General features: G+C 38.7%; 1 protein-coding gene and 1 long non-coding RNA gene across 17 annotated transcripts in view; one reads left to right on the top strand and one right to left on the bottom strand.

Annotated features, from left to right (window-relative positions):
* TRDN (triadin) overlaps window positions 1-19168 on the bottom strand; it is a 239576-nt gene that overhangs the window by 109904 nt on the left and 110504 nt on the right. For both annotated transcript variants that reach the window (XM_087774852.1, XM_087774851.1), the window contains exons 14-16: window positions 11775-11810; window positions 10592-10654; window positions 9692-9754 (exon numbers count right to left, since the gene is read on the bottom strand). In XM_087774852.1, coding sequence (XP_087630978.1) covers window positions 9692-9754; window positions 10592-10654; window positions 11775-11810 — 162 coding nt within the window. The remainder of the gene's footprint in view (window positions 1-9691; window positions 9755-10591; window positions 10655-11774; window positions 11811-19168) is intronic.
* LOC148053362 (uncharacterized) overlaps window positions 3433-19168 on the top strand; it is a 34065-nt gene continuing 18329 nt past the window's right edge. For 5 of the 15 annotated variants that reach the window (XR_015708253.1, XR_015708256.1, XR_015708245.1 and 2 more), the window contains exons 1-3: window positions 3437-3567; window positions 13792-13859; window positions 14774-14848. This is a non-coding gene — a long non-coding RNA (uncharacterized LOC148053362). Of the gene's footprint in view, window positions 3568-7352; window positions 7421-7529; window positions 7653-13791; window positions 13860-14703; window positions 14849-16679; window positions 16922-19168 lie in introns of those variants that run through there. The other 10 variants (XR_015708251.1, XR_015708255.1, XR_015708246.1 and 7 more) reach the window with 9 other exon arrangements.

The following is a 19168-nucleotide window of genomic DNA, read 5'->3' as shown; positions in this document are numbered from 1 at the left end:
GCTTTGAAACTTTCAGTGTAGGACATATTTGAGCTGCCTTTTGTCTTGTTTCAGGAGTAGACTCCCTTAACAGCCAGTCACATGGAGGCCATGGGAATTGCTTTTCTGCTGTGTTTGCATCTCTGCTCTGCTGGATTTTCAGTCTTGTCCCTCACTGTGACCCTGTTTTTATTCTTCTGGTTTTATCTGTTTGGGGAGATGATACAATTTGATTTTTACTAAATAGCCATATCCGTCTCTTGATGATTTCTGGAAATATCAATTAGAAAAGCAGACTTTCCTATTTTCCGTGGAAGTCTGAATACTTAGAGGATGACGACCAGTCATGTTTTTAGCTTATGAAGGCTTATAAAAATAATGCAGAAAGAATTTCTCTTTTTCCAATGAACCTGCAAGATAGTTATCTCCAGCTGCATTCCTGCACTGACTCTCCACTGCATTCTCTTTTAGCTTTTGTGTATCTCTGAGGATATACCTTTATAATGTTCAAGGCTAGAACACACCATCAGGTTATCTAGTCTGACACTTTGTTGTCAGAGACTCCTATATTTCAACTAGGCATGTTTTCAGCTGATATGTTTCTTTCATTAGGTAAACAATCATCTTCTGCAGACATCAGGGAAAGCAATATCCACCCTATGCTGTGGTAGTTTATCACTCTTATTGTTAAGAACATGTACCTCATTTTCAGTCTGGATTCAGTTAGCTTCAGCTCCCAGTCATTCATTCTTGTTAAACTCTTCCTACTAGATTAAAGGGAGCTATAGTAGCCTGAATCTTTTTTTTCTGTGAGGGCACTTAGTATCCACAATAACAAAGTCACCTCTTTCTGAAGAGATGAATAGAATACTTTATTCCACTCTGTGAAGAATATCCCTAATTTGTAAATAACTTGAGTCACTTTTTTCTGTTCTTTCTCCAGTTTGGACACTGTATCGACACGTAAGTTCCAGTTTCTCCAGTGCCTTGTACACAGGTGATGTGTCACCTGGTTCATGGTCTGTGTTGCTTGTTGCAAGGTTTATAATTTCATGGCTGTATGAAACAATATCAACCTCAGCTTGCTATTCTCCTTGTCAGTTTTAAAGCTACTTTCCAGATGTAAATGTAAGTGGCAATATAACACATGAGGCAGTAGGGAATTGGGCCCTGAGGTTAGAAAGACTATATTTGGGTGTCACAAGATAACATAATTATGAGTAATGTGATAAAATTAAGCAAGGAAAAATTCAGGCAGACTGGAATGAAATACTTCTTAACTGTGAGATCCATTAGGTTGTAGAATAATCTTGTGTGGGAATTGATGGAGGCCTAGTTACTTCAGACATTTAAAACTAAACTGGATAAAGCACTTGAAGATATTCTGTAAGGAATTATCCTGCATTGCCAGAGGGAAGGATTAGATGACCTAGTAGGTCATTTCCATCTCCACTTTCTGTAATTTTGTTGTACAAAGCCCCACAAACAGGAAATTGTTATCAAAGTCAAAAGATGCCATTAAACCATCAGAGTGTGTGTCAGAGAAAGAAGAACATCACCTGCTGGTAACTGTGCAGGAATCCTAATCCAGCATTTCTCCGGGTTAGAAAATACAACCAGTGCTGAGGGCTGGGTGCATAGCTTGTGTCTGAAAGCAGAAGCCTCTACTAATGCAGAACTTTCAGGAAACAGCAGGTGAGTTATGAATAGGATCCAGGAGAGGAGGAGTAGGAAAGAAAAGATCAGGATGGGCCTGACATGCATAATAGTGTCATGAGCAAGGTATTAGTCAGGAATGAATCAGCCTGTAGTATAGAAGATGAAACCTGAAGCTCCAGTCAGCCAGCTGGGAAAACTAGATGTTTTTTATAGGCTTTGGTGTATGGACATTGATTCATATAATGATATTACCAAATGAAATCATAGTTAAGATGAGACCAGAGCCAGGGTCTTTGCTAAGGGTTGTACAAACACACAGCAAGCCAAGCCATGGCCCCTGCAGAAATGTACAAGACGATGAACAGTCTAGCAGAGAAAGCTGTCAAAAGAATATTGATAAGTAATACCCTAGAGAAGGATCACACAGTTCTAAGGTCCATAACTTAATCTTCCTTTTTTTTGTGTCTGTGCTTTAACATGATTTGTTCCTAAATTTGCTCTCAACTCATGACACACTGTGCTCCCTTAATTATTGCTCTTATACATTCATCTGTCTGCATGAGGAATCACTAGGCAACTCATTGCTTATTATTTCTGTTGCTTAATTTTTACATTTGTCTCTCCTCCTAATGTCTCTAAAGCTAGCTTCAAATAAACATGAATTATAGGTTCCTGTACTGCGTCTGGCTCGGATGGAGTTAATTTTCTTCATATCGGTCTGTACGGTGCTATGTTTTGGATTTGTGGCTCAAACATTGTTAATACACCAGTGTTTTAGCTATTGCTTGCACAGCATTAAGGCTTTCTCTTTTTCCCAGTCTGCCTGACCCCACCAAGCAAGGAAGAGGGCACACAGCTGGGACAGCTGACCCAAATTCACCAAAAGGATATTCCATACCATATAATGTCACGCTCAGCAATAAAAACTGAGGGTAGAGGAAGAACAGGGGGAAGGGTGGCCGTTGCTCAGGCTGGCTGGTCGTTGGTCTGCTTGTGGGAGGTGGTGAGCGACTGCCATTACAACACTTGTTTTTTTCCTCTTTCTTTCACTTATTAAGCTGTCTTTGTCTCGACCCACGAGTTTTCTCACTTTTGCTTTTCCTCTTCTCTCCCCCATCTCATTGGTAGGTGGGGAATGAGTGAGCGGCTGTGTGGGTGTTTAGCTGCTGGCCAGGGTCAACCCACTACAGTGTCTTTCTTTCATAAAAAAAAAAATTAAGCAAAGAAACAGTCAGATAGGGTTCTACCCCTCAAAACTCCTACCATCTACATGTTGTAGCAGCCACTCTGAAAACAGGCCTGGCCAATCCAAAATGCACAATAACACGTAGATGTGCACCCCAGTTCCTCACCACTGCAGTTTTTAGCTTTTCCTCATACTTTGTCTAATAAGCCACAAGAAAATTCATGAATAAACATGTTTTGTTTTCTGTATGTGACCAGCCACTTTCAAAATACCTTAGGCTCTCTTGGTCTGGCTTCACAACTCCATTTTGCCCTTGTGAGCAGCCTAAATTGAGAGAGCTTCTACACCTCACTGGCCCTTGCAGATCTGACCTCGAAGTTCTTCTGAAAGCACCCATCACCATCCCATCTCCTGACATCTGTCATGTGACATCTATCACATTAGGGAACATGAGACACATGGCAGTGCCCAAGCTGGGCTGCTGAAAGCTGTCAGCACTTCAGTTATTTCCTAGCTGGAAATACACTCCTGGGAGTGGGCAGGGCAGAGTGACAAGTTTCAAACCCTGCTCTTGAGAGAAAACAGAGACGTCTTCCTACAAATGTGTGCAAGCACAACCCATTTGCTCATCAGAAAAAATCTGCGATCAACATTTGGATCCCAGATGAAGCTTTCAATCCATTGCAGATGGATCAACGCAAAGCATTTCAGGCAGTGTGCTGTGCATCTACTCCTCTAGATCAGTGAGTATGCCAAGCATTGGTTTTTTTCTAAGTATAAACTTATGTCACAAGGTATATTTTAATTCATTTTTACTTTTCTGGCAGTGTTGAAAGTACTGTAGTTCCAAAATATTTCTTCTGAGAATGGTGTCGCATTTGGATAACATTCTAACATCTTTTTAGCCATGAAAGCAATAGGATAAGGAGCATTGGGAAATAAGTAATAGGTTCATCATTTCATCAGCAAACTCTTTAAATAGCCACATTGGAAAGCAAACAACAAAAAACCCCAGGCATATAAAATGACAGAAAAAGATAATTGGCCACCAGGTGTCAGTAGTTGTTCTCGTAATGTAATGTAATGGATTAATATCAAGACTGAAAGGGTAATGGTTGAGCCAAGGAAGTCACAAAATTAAATGGATTTTTTGTTGTTGTTCAGACCAGGAATTTAAAAATGATCAGAGGAATTTGTCTTCCTGTCTGTATAGAGCACAATAACAAAGAACACACTGTTGGTGTATAAAATGGTCTTTTTCCTCCATTTCCTATTAAATCATTGCTTTTTTGCAAATTACAAAGACTGGCCTTTAAAGCAAGGAAAGTACAGTTGATGAAAATGCATCTGTGGTCAACCCGTGCAAAAATGACTGGGAGCTGGTAGCTCTTGTTTGTTCTTGCCTGATCACCCCCACTCTGCTCTGCCTAGCTAGTACTGTAACACCCCTCCTCCAAAGCACGATTAAACATAGACTTCCCCCCCCCGCCCCAGCTACATGATCTCATTGGATGACAGGGTAGCAAGAATAACCTGATTAACCTGGTTCTGTGGCAGTCATAAAGTAATGTTTTCAATTTTTACATCTAAGATTAACTTTTAGTTTATTTTTTCATGACTGCAGAGCAAGTTCGTTTGATTGTTACAGTGACATCATTAAAATATACCTCAGTGTTTGTGACTTTAAACCCCCAGAGGCTTTTCCTATTCAGGAGGCAAAGATTTACTTTGGTAGCTAGAGAGACATCACCACTCCCCTCCTCTGCTAACACTGCCTGGTGTGAAACATATGACACGGTATCATGCGTCATAGATATATCTTTATCATAATCATATCTTTATCAATGATCTGGATGAGGGACTGAGTGCACCCTCAGTAACTTTGCAGATGACACCAAGTTGGGGGGGAGTGTTGATCTGCTGGAGGGTAGGAAGGCCCTACAGAGGGATCTGGACAGGCTGGATTGATGGGCCGAGGCCAGTTGTATGAAGTTCAACAAGGCTCAGTGCCGGGTCCTGCACTTGGGTCACAACAACCCCATGCAAGGCTACAGGCTTGGGGAAGAGTGGCTGCAAAGCTGCCCAGTGGAAAAGGACCTGGGAGTGATGGTTGACAGCCAGCTGAATACGAGCCAGCAGTGTGCCCAGGTGGCCAAGAGGGCCAACAGCATCCTGGCTTGTATTAGAAATAGTGTGGCCAGCAGGACTAGGGAAGTGATTGTCCCCCTGTACTCAGCACTGGTGAGGCCATACTTCGAACACTGTTCAGTTTTGAGCCCCTCACTACCAGAAGGACATGGAGGTGCTGGAGTGTGTCCAGAGAAGGGCAACGAAGTTGGTGAAAGGTCTAGAGCACAAGTCTTATGAGAAGCAGCTGAGGGACCTGGCATTCTTCATCCTGGAGAAGAGGAGGCTGAGGGCAGACCTTATCGGTCTCTACAACTACCTGAAAGGAGGTTGTAGTGATGTGGGGGTTGGTCGCTTCTCCCAAGTAACAAGTGATAGGACAAGAGGAAATGGCCTCAAGTTGTGCCAGGGTAGGTTTAGATTGGATATTAGGTAAAATTTCTTCACCGAAAGGGTAGTCAGGCATTGGAACAGGCCGTCCAGAGAAGTGGTTGAGTCTCCATCCCTGGAGGTATTTAAAAGACATGTAGATGTGCACTTAGGGACAGGGTTTAGTGGGATTTAGCAGTGCTAGGTGGACTCGATGATCTTAAAGGTCTTTTCCAACCTAAACGATTCTATGATTCTATGACAGACGCATCCACAACACTGGATGTACAACTACTGCAACCCAGCTCCCTGATAGATAGGGGCTGCATTGGTCCTTAGCAAGGGCTTGGATGCTCTGTTGGGGATATGCATGTACCAACACAACAAAATACAAGTCAGATCATGCTCCCTGTTCTGGGGTGAGTAGATCTGCACACCAAGACCTTGACTTGTTTTATCTCTGCTAAGCAGAACTGCTCAGGCAGGTTTGACACCCTTAAAACATTTGTCACTGAGGGTCAGAGCCTAGGGATTTGTGAACACCTGTCAAGCTGATTAGGCCTTACATTTCTAAGCAAAACCATTTCTTCCTAAATATCATTTGTATTGATTGATGTCCACGGTTTTTCATTAGGGAAATAATGAAAGTGTATAAAAGTTTGGGATATTTAATCCAGCTAGCACTGGTTTAGTGTTCAGAAGGTATATGTTATAAGCTCCGAGATCAACTGGCATGGGTGACATGTCTATACCTGAATTTTCCTATGTGGAAAGTGGAGGAGAAGGCACTGACTATCCTTCTAAAGTGGTTCTAAGATTTACTATCAAAAAATGCTGCACAAGACCTAGGTATTTTTATTACCGTTATTATCTGAAATTATGCAGCAATAACAGGAAGGTGAGATCATCAATGACAGCTGAGCAGAGCTTTAGTTAGGAAATGGTGTGATGATCCAGGCTGACATTTTCATTGCTTTATAAGCTCATTTATTACCTATGTTATTTGTTGTGAGAACCAAAACAAAGTGGGAAAGAAGTTTGCAGCAATCAAACTTAAAGACAAAGGCTGCGTGTGAACATCATGAATTTTTAGGAAAGCTGATACAAGAAGGAGCAGAGAAACTTCAGACTGTTGAGACTCTGAGAAAGTGACCATCAGGAAACACTCTGCAAGCAAACCATGAGTACCTGAAAACACCAATCTCTGTTTATTCATTTTCATGTAGGGCTGGGCACCAAAGCTTTAACAGAGAGGGTCCTCTTTCTCAGTCAGATTGCAGGCTGGGCCACTCCGAGCCGATGCATCCCAACCACCAGGAGCTTTGGGAGAGCCTGGCAAAGGCTTGTCTCCGTTGAGGCTCAGCAAACCCCTTCACGGGGATTTGGAGACGCAGCTCCTTCTTTATCCAGAGTAGCACTGGATAGATCCTTGTAAAATGTTTTGAAGTGTGACTATGCCAGACCCTTGTGTCTGACAATTATGTTTGTTTAAGCAAGACCTCTGAGTTTGTAACAATGGAATTATCTGTTTTTCAGGACAATTAACACAATGTTTTTGTATGAGCTGAAGGTCAGAGGATTAATGTGGTTTTATCTACAATGCATTTTTAAAGCTAATTAAGACTCATTCAGTTCACTCTGTACTAAAGACTGAGAACATTTCACATTAAATGACTCTTGCTCTCTGCAGCAGTACAGAGAGAGAGACAGAGAGAGGGGGGAATGAAGGAAGAGAGGAACAGCGAAAGAGTGAGCTGGCATGCAAATAAACAAATACATCACAGCGATGTAGTTAATGGAGAGCAATAAAAATCTCCATTTTGGTAATGCTAGAGATAAAATTGCCTCCTGGACAAAAGGGCTAATCTAAAATATTAATCAGCAAAAATATTCAGTATTTGCAATTACCAGCATTCCTTGTTAGAGGAAGAGAGATGGAGAGGAATAGAGGGAAGTGCTGCTCTCAGAGCATTATTTTAGAGATGTTTTTCTCACCTAGTGCTTACGGAGCATCTCCTCCTCTCTCTCTCGCGCCTGACAGCCTGTACACACCACTGTTCCTCTGTGGGGAAAGCCTGGTTAACGGGCCTCCTGTCAGAGGTGAGTCTTCTGGAAGGAGGTATGCAAGGGTGAGGCGCAGAGGTGGGACTGCGATGCCAGGCAGCCAGCTCCTGGCAGAATGAGCTGCCTGCTGGCACAGGGACAGGCGCAGGGGGAGGAGGCAGCATACCCCGCACGCACCTTGGCTTCAGGGATTGCAAAAGTTGGGGGAAGCAAAACGAGAGACAAAATCAGAGTCATCCAGAGGCAATGCAAGGATTTGAAAACCAGGGTAAGGAGTTTATTTTTAATGCAGTGGCCTCTGCCTAGTCTTTTAATGGGAAAAGGTAAGAAAATTGGAAGCTGTTCCTACACTCTTGCTTTTGGATGCTTATCTATGCTGCTGATTGAAGCGGTCTGAGGTTCATTTGCTGTGTCTGCCCAAAGCATGTAAATACTACCAGACATTGAGGTGCCTCATTTCAAAACTGGGCTATGCACTACTATTCTGTTGATCAAATGTAGCAATTATTTCAGTCTTAAAACCTTTTAGGGATAACAATAGGTGCTGCCAATCAAAGCTAAAAAGTACACATGCATTCAAAGAGCAAGCTGAATGAGGAATAACAGCAACATGTGTAGCTAGAATATATTACGGATTACCATCCTTTACACAAAGGCTAGTAAACTCTTCAAAATGCAGCAACCTATGGAGCTAATAAAAGGGACAGAAATGTGCGGATGTCTCGGTTTGTCTAATTTGTGTCTTTCTAGCATTGGTAGGATGACTCACTGGATTTAGCAACAGCCTGTGAGGATGAACATATTAATAACTTTATGCTGCAGCTCTGCCATAAAATGTAATCTTTTACAATTCTGTATTCTCAAGTGAAATACAAGCTCAGAACCAGAATAAAATTAGAAAAGATATTTGAATTGTCAGCTTATTTTCTTTTTAAATCTGTGTTTATACATTTAAATATGCAACTTAACTTGGAAAAGAGTATTCCCTTTCATCCCCATTCCTTCCCCAGTGTGCTACTCCCTACTATAAAAGACTGAAACATATTTAAATACAGGGCTACCAGGGTAGTATTCTAAGGTATTTTGTGTCATTCTGTGTATTTTTATATTGTACCAAACATAAATTAACGTTTTTCTTCCCATCCATAAACGCTTGAATAGGAAAGCTTATGTAGACCATGTACGACTCAATGGCAAAGAAGCCAGTTGCATATTGAAATTTGCATTTGTAATCCACAATGTTAGTAAACAATGGGATATATATCCTTTCAGCTTTTGAGAAAATTCAACAGATTTGAATAATTAGATAACAGAGCACAAGGCTTGCCTTGAGGACATAGTAACTATAGCCCTGAATCTTTCAATCCTATTTTAAACCTTTCTCCATGGTTTTAGGCATTACTCTAGTCTACAGAAAAGTTCATCTGAGTACTCGATGGCTTGTAGAAGGTTATCTAGAAAGTGTCTGACAAAGCAGCAAGTAGAAACAGTGTTTCTAAGTATTAAGATGATGACCAAACTACTAGACCGACCATTTTGTTTCTCCTTGATTTTAATGAGACTGTTTCAGACTGTGTCATTACTGGAGATATGTTTGCATTTGTGCATTAAACATACTTGCAAATTTACTGAAATAATGGGGAAGAAAAGTTACAACAATTTTAGTGTAGACAAGACCCAAATGTTAATTTCTGTATCATTTTATGCTAAATAGCATGAAAAACAATTGATTAGGTTCAGGACATTCACTAACTTTATTTTTAACTTTTTTAAAAAAATATTTTCTGGGCATGGATAAAGCCTCGGAAAGATAACTATCTATTTTCTGCCACATTAAGTGGTTTGATATGTTGATGTTTCTATTTATTACTTAAAATTAGCAGAATTTGTGAAATAATTCGTGCAAAAATCTGTGCACTCCATTCAGTCCTTCCATGCCATGCACCATTTGGAACTACTTATGCTCTTGATTGATTTAGTGTATAAGAGAAATCAGTGTTTCTAATGCTTTTGTAAAAATCCCAAGTTCACAGAATTGAAAATGACATGTATTATATATACACATATGTATATGCATATCTATAATATGCATGAAATACAATATATATAGAATAGAATAGAATGGAAACACATTACACATATATATAGATAAAAATATACTGTGATATATCTAAATCTGTCTCCGGCTTGGATTCTTAAGTGATAATGAATTACATACACCCCTACCTCAAATACTTAAAACCTGAAAGAGCTTACACTAACTAGTCAAATATCTACTGCAGAGAAAGACAGACTTCAATTTCTTACCTGCTTTTTTAATTTCAGGGACAGCTGTCTTCTCATGAGCTTTCTCTTTTTTTCCATCTTTTTCTAAGATTTAATTAAAGAAAGTAATTTGATATGCTAGGGCTCTGAATCATACACTCAAATATGCAGTCAGCCAAGTCCTGGTGGGCACATGCTAAAAAAAAGTGACTTATTTGGGAGTTTAGTTCAGATTATTCCCTTATAGCACTTGCACCCAACTAGCCACAGAGCAATCAGCTGAAAATGAAAATTAATCAGTATGCATCAACTATGGATGATTTGGACCCTTAATAATTCATCAAAGACTAGGCAAAAATTATCAGTGCATGAATGTGGTACCTTTTAGCTTAAGCTCCAGTAGCAATGAGATCATTAAAAAATAATGAATGACAGATATATTTTCCCATGAAAGCAAGACTTTAGTGGATTTTAGATATTTCCTGGGAATGAATGATCCAAAATGTTATTTAGATGGATATCAAAGCTTTGCAGTTTGGTCACTGCAAGTTTTGGTTGTGATTCTATAAAATAAATAAATAAATATACCCCACCTTCAGCAAGTGGTGTACCATGAACCGAGTGATATTTCCCATGAGTTTTGTGTATGGCAGTATCACTATGTCCTGCTATATATAAGGACTCCATTAAATTGTTTAGCAAGCCCATAGCTGGCACCAAACAGGACTTTTTATTTGTCAGAAAAAAAGTTTAGAAAATATTGGACACTGAACACATTAGACACCGAAGAAGCGGTGACATGCAAATAGTGACTAAGCAACTAAGAGAAGGACAATACAGAGCCAGAAGCATAGGATTAACCAAACAAAAAACAATGGGATCTGAGCCAGGAGTGGGAGTAAAAGCTGAATAAGGCCAATAAGAAACATTCCCAAACCATACCTTTCTTCTTAATTTCAGTCGTAGCCCTCTTTACATCAGTCTTTTTCTTTTCCTCTTTTCTCTCTAAAAAAGGAAATAGAAGTTCAGCTGACTAGTTTTACAGAGAGAGAGAGAGAGAGAGAGATACACACATGTGTATGTATGTATATATATTTGGGATGGGAATCCTTAATTAGCTGCAATAGGTTCTAGATTTGGTAAGCTGGTCGCTTATTTAGGAGTTTAGTATCAGCAGCTCAGAAATGCAGCTTATTTCTCAGAGAGTGAACGTGGCACTAAGGATAGAACTGAAACCAGTATGTACACCAGATAATTACTTAAGTAGGTACTAATTCAAGAAATTATGCCCATTAACCTTGTGTAACTAAGAGTTTATTGTGGTGATTCAGTAGCCATGCACCTGTTCTACTTCTTTCATAAAATCTGACTGAATGGCAGTAAAACTTGCAAGTGGTACTTGGGAATAAGTGCAGAATGCCATGAAAAGCCTGCATATATAATATATCTTTATAACACTTTTTATCAATTAAACCTTTGAAACTGTCATTACAGGACTTCTGTTATCCATGGAGAATTGCAGTTAAAGCATAATCTACAAAATAACATGACTTGTTCTTTTAAAAGTATCTGCCTCTATTTTGTCAATTGGACAACAGTGGAAATAAGGATAATGTTTTTGCTTTTTTTACAAAAAAGCTACAACAATTTAATTACTGATTCCATGAATGCTATTAATTAGAAAACTGAGAGTTCAGTAGAGGAAATGAAAAAACTATAATTCTTATTTTTCTTTTGGGAAATGAATCCGCATTTTGATGGGGAAGAATAGAATAGTACAAGACTAGCTAATCTAAATGTTTCTTTTAACTGCTCATCCACAAAAAGCCAAATTTTACCTTCAGTTTGTGCTGCATGGCTTTAGGTGTTGATGTAGTTAATGGAACTATAGCTTTCTTTTTTGTGATGTTTTACTGTTATGAATGTGGATAAGAAACCAAGTTTTATTACTGTACAAAATGGCACAAACACGGGACCATAAGCCTTTAAACAAGTGTCTTTTCTTTACTTGAAAAATATTTAAGGTATAGGAATATTTTCTGAAGCCAGCAGATCCAAGAAGCAAATATGCTATTATCCCTTGCATAAATTAACATGAAGATAAAGGAAAAATGAAGAAACTTACTTTTCACTTCTCTAGCTACCACAATAGACTTTTCTTCTGCATGAAAAAATATATACAAACAGGGAATGAAAAAAATTAATTGAAATACTGCACAACATGTTTCCTAAACCAAAACAAAATATGCATATGCTTGATAGAAAAATTGTTATTTTCGTAGAGTACCTGAATTCCACAGTCTGTCCATGGTGCTTTCATAAATAAAGTTATTTTTCCTGTCATGGAGGCAATGTATTTACCAATATTCAGGGTCTCCCCAAACCATACTTCTGTTGATTTTCTGACAATAGTGTTTAACGTTAAGCATCATCTTGACGTGTTCCTGTTCTTTCTTGTTTTAAACAGATTTGTTCAATGCATTTCCCTTGTTATTGTCTTGACAAAATGAAGCAGAAAATCCTTGCATGTGTTTTACAGAATGTTTCTCCCAGTGTTTTGTGTGCTTAATTCTCCCTGATGAAACCCTGAGCGTACTGGACTTCAAGCTACAAATGCCTTTGTGTTGTGAGTGTGCTTTCTCATACTCAGGTTTCTTAAGCATGTATAGAGCATCAGAGTAGTGCTCATCCTCCACAAGTTGTTTTGAGCTTCATTTTCTTGTGTATTTTAATATTCTTGTTATTGTCTATCTCTGGGGTTCCCAGGAGTCTCTCTTTCTCTCTCTTTCACATACTATTCCAGAGACTCATGCTAGGATAGCTGCCTCCTCAAAATGGAAGAACGTTCAGCTTCAGATTACAGACAAGCTGTTCCACAGCTCCACTTTCCTGTGCCACCTATGACTTTTCAGTGTTTCATTTCCACATGCAGTGCACAACTCTTCCAATTTCTAAAATGTGGTTTAATTGTTTGCTTATTCTGCCTGATGTAACCGAAACTGTTAAACATATCAAGTCTGTCAGTTACTGTCAGAGAAATCTTCTTTCTAACTGTCTTCTTTCCAGTAACCTTTACTCCTAGTAACTCGAGACTGAAGTGCTTCTGGTTACTTCTGTGATTTCCATTTTTTTTCTGAGTGCCTCAGTTCTGGTGGAGTTATAAACATCTCCATTCTTCCAGTTAGATTAATTTTTTTGCTCCCTTATAGTTCTGGTGCTAGGTGATGCACAGGAATAATTTGTAAGCCCAAGGTCCTTACAAACAACAAGATTCTGTTTAATCAGAGACTATGTCTGCCTTTGAATTTGTAGCATTTTGCATGCTTCTGGGGCTCCGCTAAGCCACATGAAATCTGCTCCAAGTTTCATAGCAAGGTTCAGAGCCATAGGTCTTGAGAGCCATGAACTGAGACATGGAGCTTTGAGAGCTGGAGCTTTGTATGGAAGATGGACAGGAAGTAACAGGAATTTTTACTGCAAATAAGCTAAAGCACACTACATCCCTGGCTGCAGAGTTTTTATTGCTAAGTCATTCCACCAGTTAATTCCACTGACATAATTTTCTTCCATCAAGCTCTCAAGTTACAATATTCAGAGTGTCCAGGGAGCCTAGAGACATCTATATTTGTTATGAATTTTCTAGAGGATGATTACATAGAGGTATTAAAGGACCGAGGTCCCTATTTCCCATTAGCGCTGCCCAGTGCAAGATATGCACCCTCAGTCGAGTCTGAGAAAAACAGTCACAGGGCTTCCATTCACATCTCAGCTGCATCTAGCCCCACTGATGTCCCTCACAGCTACTACTGACAAAAGTTTATGTTAATGAGAGTGATGGACTTGGTAAATGGATATTATGGAAAGAGCTATTTCTGATTTAAGGAAGCAATCCCATTTTTTGAATAAATTTATTTCCTCTCAATTTGAGTAGCTCACATTTAGATTGTTGCATATTAAGTGTATATTTAACACCAGCAAAAATTGTCATATCTGAAGCAGTAAATGCAGTGGGTTTTCTCCAGATATGTACACAGCTAAATTAAGAGGCAGAGCAAATAATTAAATAGGAACTTAGGCAGGTCTTTTGCACTGTAAAATATGAACCCCATCTGTTAATTGAAAGTACTCATTTTTTCCGCTAGGAGCAGTAACAGGACTATGGATGTCCATGGATCAGCTGCACAAAGAGGGATCATAATATGTGCAAACAGTGAGTTACACAAGTAAACACAAGGTGGTTTTGATGATTCAGGGTTAACTACAATATGGAATTCAAGTGCAACTGACTATTGAAAAATCTATTGTTATTGTTATTGTTTCTTGATAATGTAATTAATGCTATTTTTTCACCAGGAGCACTAGTCCTGAACCACATTTTACGTACAGGGTGTAAGAGATATGCGTACAAAAAGACCTCACCTTCAAAAGCCTGCAATGCCTTTACAAGAATGAAATAGGGATATATGCAGATGGCAGAGTACAAGATGACAGAATCAGTCAGCAAGGCAAGCAGTGGACTTTGTGTTTGGTCAAGTTTTTTCTGTAGACCCAATGCAGAAGTGGAGCTTTATGTAGTACAAGGAGGAATCCAGTGAGCATGAGAAGTGTGAATTAAAGCAGTGATGTGCTACTGAATGGGAAATTCAGGTTAAAACTTTTTCCTGGGGGAAAAAAAAGAAGCAGCATAGAATAGTTTTCTTGGGAAGTGACTGGAGCAAAGAGAACAGCCCTAAAGCAAAGAAACATCTGAGGTGGAATTATTTATTTCTGAATAAGGGGTGAGGGACCGAGGACACAGGTGGAAATCCAAGTAAGATTCAACAGAGACCAAGAAAGAGGTGTTTCAATCTGAATTGCCTTTACCAGCTTTGACAATGTCTTTGTACTATTCGCATGGGATGTCAACTAATTCTTGGACAACAGGGGGAGGGGAGATAACAGAAACATGATAACAACGCAGCACTTGAAAACAGGCCTGGTAAGACCAGTGTGCTACTGTGCCAGCGCTGAGGGGAATCTAAATTTAGGGATGTACGTGAGTTACTCGGCATAGTGTCATGGGAATGCAGCCCGGGAACTGGAAGAGGAAGGCACTCTAAGAGTTTCTTCTCCGTATTGCTCCAGATGCTCCATGTGCTTATGGAAACACTGACTTTGGAAGGAATTGTCAACTCATTCCAACCCCTCTAAGAAACTGAGGTAAGGAGCACAGCAAAATACAGCCACTGGTACGCATGCATATAACAAACACTAACTACTGGCACCGAATGCCAGAAGTGTGATGTTTTGGTTCAGATAAGCCTTCTAAAGTTCAGATACGCATACAAGGCTTATCTGCATTTATCTAAAACCCTGTTGTCAGGAAATCTCAGGAGAAAAGCTCTTGTGAGAGACTTTGGATATTGCCTGGCTTTGTGAAATAGTACAACAGCTTTTCTTGCCTACTGATTCTGGTCCTGGCAGAAATGAGGAGCAGCAGAAATGCGTGTATACTCGCTTACATACAAAATAGAACAAAACAAACATTAATTTAGCTTTTCCTGAGAAACTATAATTGAGACAGTATGCAATAACTTCATTCTAGGTAAAACTTCATTCCATTTTTCTGCAAGCATCTCTGTACACCTTAAGCTGTCACCGGCAGACTTTTAAAAGACCATTCCAAAAAAAACCCCAAGATACATTTAAAAAAATTTATTTCCTTATTAATTTTGAAGAGATTATGGTTGTTCTTCCTTTGTTTTAATTGGTGACTGAAATTCTTTCCCTGCTGAACCCAATGAAAGTTTTGCTGCTGATTTCAGTGGGACCTGGATTAAAATAACTCATTACCTTTCAGTTTTTGATGACATTTCTTTCCCTTTTGCATGTTTCTTAGGGTGGAGACTGACAATGACTAGTCAGTCGCATTTTTGATTCTAAACAATTTCACACACGTTCACAAAATAAAGTCCCTTCAGGGTTACAAACATTTTGGAGGAATTAAAAAAAATACAAGGAAATATTTCTGCTTAGTTTAGGATGTCAAGAAAACTCATACTTTTAAATTAAGTCTAAATGTCAAGTAAAAATTGACCTCAGCTGTCTCTTTGAAAAAAATCCTTTTCTGGGGTAAGAGTGTCCTTGTTGGTCCAGTTATTTTCTCTATGAGAAATAATTCTCTCATGTCTCGCCTCAGCCAAGCTACTGAAAAGTCAAGAAAGATCAAAGAAACCTAAATAGTATTAATCTAAAGTTCTTTGAATTGCTTCTTTTCACACACAAACACGTATACATGCGCGCGCGCACACACACACACACTCACGTACTCTCTCCAACTTACAGGTGAGTGCTTAGGCCAAAATTAAGTGCATTTTTTTGCAAAGCTCTGTTTAAACCATACCATTGCATTTCATCAGAGTAATGCAATACAATTTGTTCTCATATTGAGCAAGTGAAAGTCCAATGGGGCACACAAGTCGTTGGAGATATAGTACGCTCTCAAGTCCTAGGAAATCTCTCCAGCCTGATTTTGCTTTTTGAAACTGCTTCACTGTTTTCAAATCCCAATCTGAAACACTATTTGGCAGCTTTGAAGATTGCTTATGGAGATATTTTTGAGGTCTGCAGAAAGTATATAATAGCAATATCATGCTTGAAATTCCTAGTGCTTTCATGTGCCCCACATAACTGTTCCTCATTTCTTCCTGTAGTGATTATAGGCTCCCTTTTCATGGCTCTGTTGAATTAAGCACCAAAACTGTTCGTTAATAGCATGGGGCCATATGTTGCCCTCACTAAACAACACAGTGGGGAGCAAAGGAGTGCAAATACCAGTGTAATGAAGCTAGAGTATGCATGCCAAGGGAAAAAAGAGAGGACGCGCCAACTTCCATGACAAGACCAGCAATAGAAAGTCCTTTGGAGAATGGTCAATGGCAAATATGATGCAAATATGATTATGATGAAGAATTAAATTACCAGGGGAACACTGACTTCTTATGGTATGACCTTCCCTAGCAAGAGGCAAACCAACAAGGCTAAGGCAGCAGGGTTAGCCTTCTCCCTCCTTGTGACTGACATTCCTACTAGGCAACACGAATCAACAGCAGCACCAATTGTGTTACCAGTGCTGGGAAGGGTTTTGATGATGCTTTTTATGGGGCATGTTTTTGAGCAAGTGTGTCTGAGGTTTAGGAAAATGGGATGACCAGGCTATGCAGGACCTCTTCTGCAAGGCTTTCCCTTTTCATGGGATTTCTGCCTTTAAAAGCTCAGAGAATCTTAATCCAAGTAAGTATTTTCTATTTGCAGGTGCAACATATGCAAAAGATTATTGCTTTTCTGTAACAGTTAAAATAATTTTTAAAAGTTAAAATAATCTTCAGAGTTATTTGGTGTTGTTTTATTGGGCACATTTTGGTGAATATTTTTTTAAATGCATAATCTGATATTGCAAATTGGATTAATAATAATAATAATGAGAAAACATAGTAATATTTCTAATAAAAATACACATATCTGTACATAATTTTTCTACATTCTAGTAAGTTTTTTTCCAAATGTCTATTTAATTTTTTTTCTGTCTTATGCTAGAATAAAAGTAGTATAGAAGACCCTCATGTCATTAAGCAAAAGGTCAAGGGCTTTCTGAAACAGTGAAGATTTAGGCTTTTTTCATCATAGCCAAATCATTAGAGTTTACTGCTTAAATGTCTAATCTAAATCATTAAATAATGCACTTTGAAACCTTGTGGGTATTATTTCAAAGGTTTTACTGTCTTCAGTACAGACTCATGGAGATGTAGGGCCCATACTTCCCCAAAAAACTTGGTTTTATGCTGCATATACAATACGTTGTTAAAGCTACCTGAACTGTTTCTTCTAATAAACTACATTAAAACCTAGCCCATTTTATTATGATATGTCTGACAGAAACATTTTTCTTATTTCTTTGTATTCTCCTTTGGATCAAAATTTACCAGAAAATGGATTTTCATCCACAAATCATGTCAGTATTATTAAAAGTGTTCTGAATTTGGAGAAAACTTCAAAATTCTGCATTTTTGAAAGGTTTTTGTTGTATCTTGAATCACTGTCTTTCACTATAAGGATTTTTTTTTCAGGGTAATTGATTTTATAGTACAAAAGAAAAAAAGTTTTTTATAGAACAATCTGTGTACAGAAGAGAAGAAGGCCATTGGCAGACTGTACAAAGTCAGATTGATTTGTACAAGGTTTATATACTCCTATACGTCAAGGAAGCTTTGTCAAAATTTGTATTGCCTTTAGTAATTTAGATACTCTTGGTTATATCCCCTAATCTTGTATTTATGAACGGAGGTATAGACTAGAAATTCTTCTTAAGATAGTCAGATAGTATACATTCTATACAGCAACAAAGATAGATGTAGATTTCTGTTTCAATGCCAATTTAACCTCCGCAGGAATTTTGGAGGAAGTTAAACATATTTCACTGCAACTCACTTTACTGCATTCTGCAAAATCTGTAATTAGAGGATTCAAACAGTGATCTGGAGAAAATATTTTTTTTTCCTCAGAGATCCTCTGAAGACATTACAGAGATTTTAATTTTTTTCTTTTTTACCTCATTTAATATCTCAAACACCAGCAAGATGGCAAAGAACAGCCTATACTTCAGTCAAAGAAGGGGGATATTTCAGAGCCCATCAAGACCCATTAATAGGTTAGAACATTTATGTTGATGACTCTTCCATGATAAATGCTCTCCCACTCAAAGACACAAGCACAGATTTCTAGGACAATATAACCTGGAAAATCACACTCAGATACAGTGCTGTTCAAAGGTTTTTTTGTGATACAATGCTCTTCAAAGTGGTACAAAGCATATGGTCTGTTTGAAATCATATATAACATGCATTAAGATTCCTTCTACTGAGAGAAGTATTTTGATACAGGCTTCTCACAAAGATGCTGTGATCTTGTGAAAACGCAAAGACATGGTATTCTCAAATAATTAATATGAAGCCTTTCTAATAACTAAGCCTTTGAGCTTAGTTTCGACATTTCTTGTTTAACTGCAGCATCTTCCTGAGAGATTACCCTGCCATGTCAGAGACCATGGGAGTACTGTCCCAGTAACATGGGAGGACTATCAGAAAGGAGAGTCCTTCTCAAGTGAATGGGGAAATGGAGGAAGCTAAAAGCTATGTGAGCTGAGCAAAGAAGTCAAGACCTGAGGAAGAGATTCACAGAGAATCAATCTACATTGCAGAGTAGTTTTAGGATGTCAGTTGATAACAAAATAGAAGAACGCTAGAGTTAAAAGAGGTGGAGAAGACTACAGTCAAGGAAGAAGCATATTAAAGTCAAATTTCACATAGCCATGGAGAACAGATCTGTTCAAATTACAGCCAGCACCAGCGTCCTCCCTAGATGGCAGCATCAGAGTGTTAGCCAAGCCGAGAGTGCTGCTTCCAAATCCTTGGGAAAGCTCCAGAAAAAGATAAGATAAAGAATTTAAAATGAGTTATTTTACTTCATGGTTTGCCAAACAAG

This window comes from Nipponia nippon, unplaced genomic scaffold (genome assembly GCF_047370975.1).
Source record: "Nipponia nippon isolate SJK-2023a ecotype South Korea unplaced genomic scaffold, ASM4737097v1 scaffold_4, whole genome shotgun sequence".
Taxonomy (NCBI): Eukaryota; Metazoa; Chordata; class Aves; order Pelecaniformes; family Threskiornithidae; genus Nipponia; species Nipponia nippon.
Note: the sequence above shows the minus strand (reverse complement) of the source record. Positions and strands in the feature narration are given on the sequence as shown.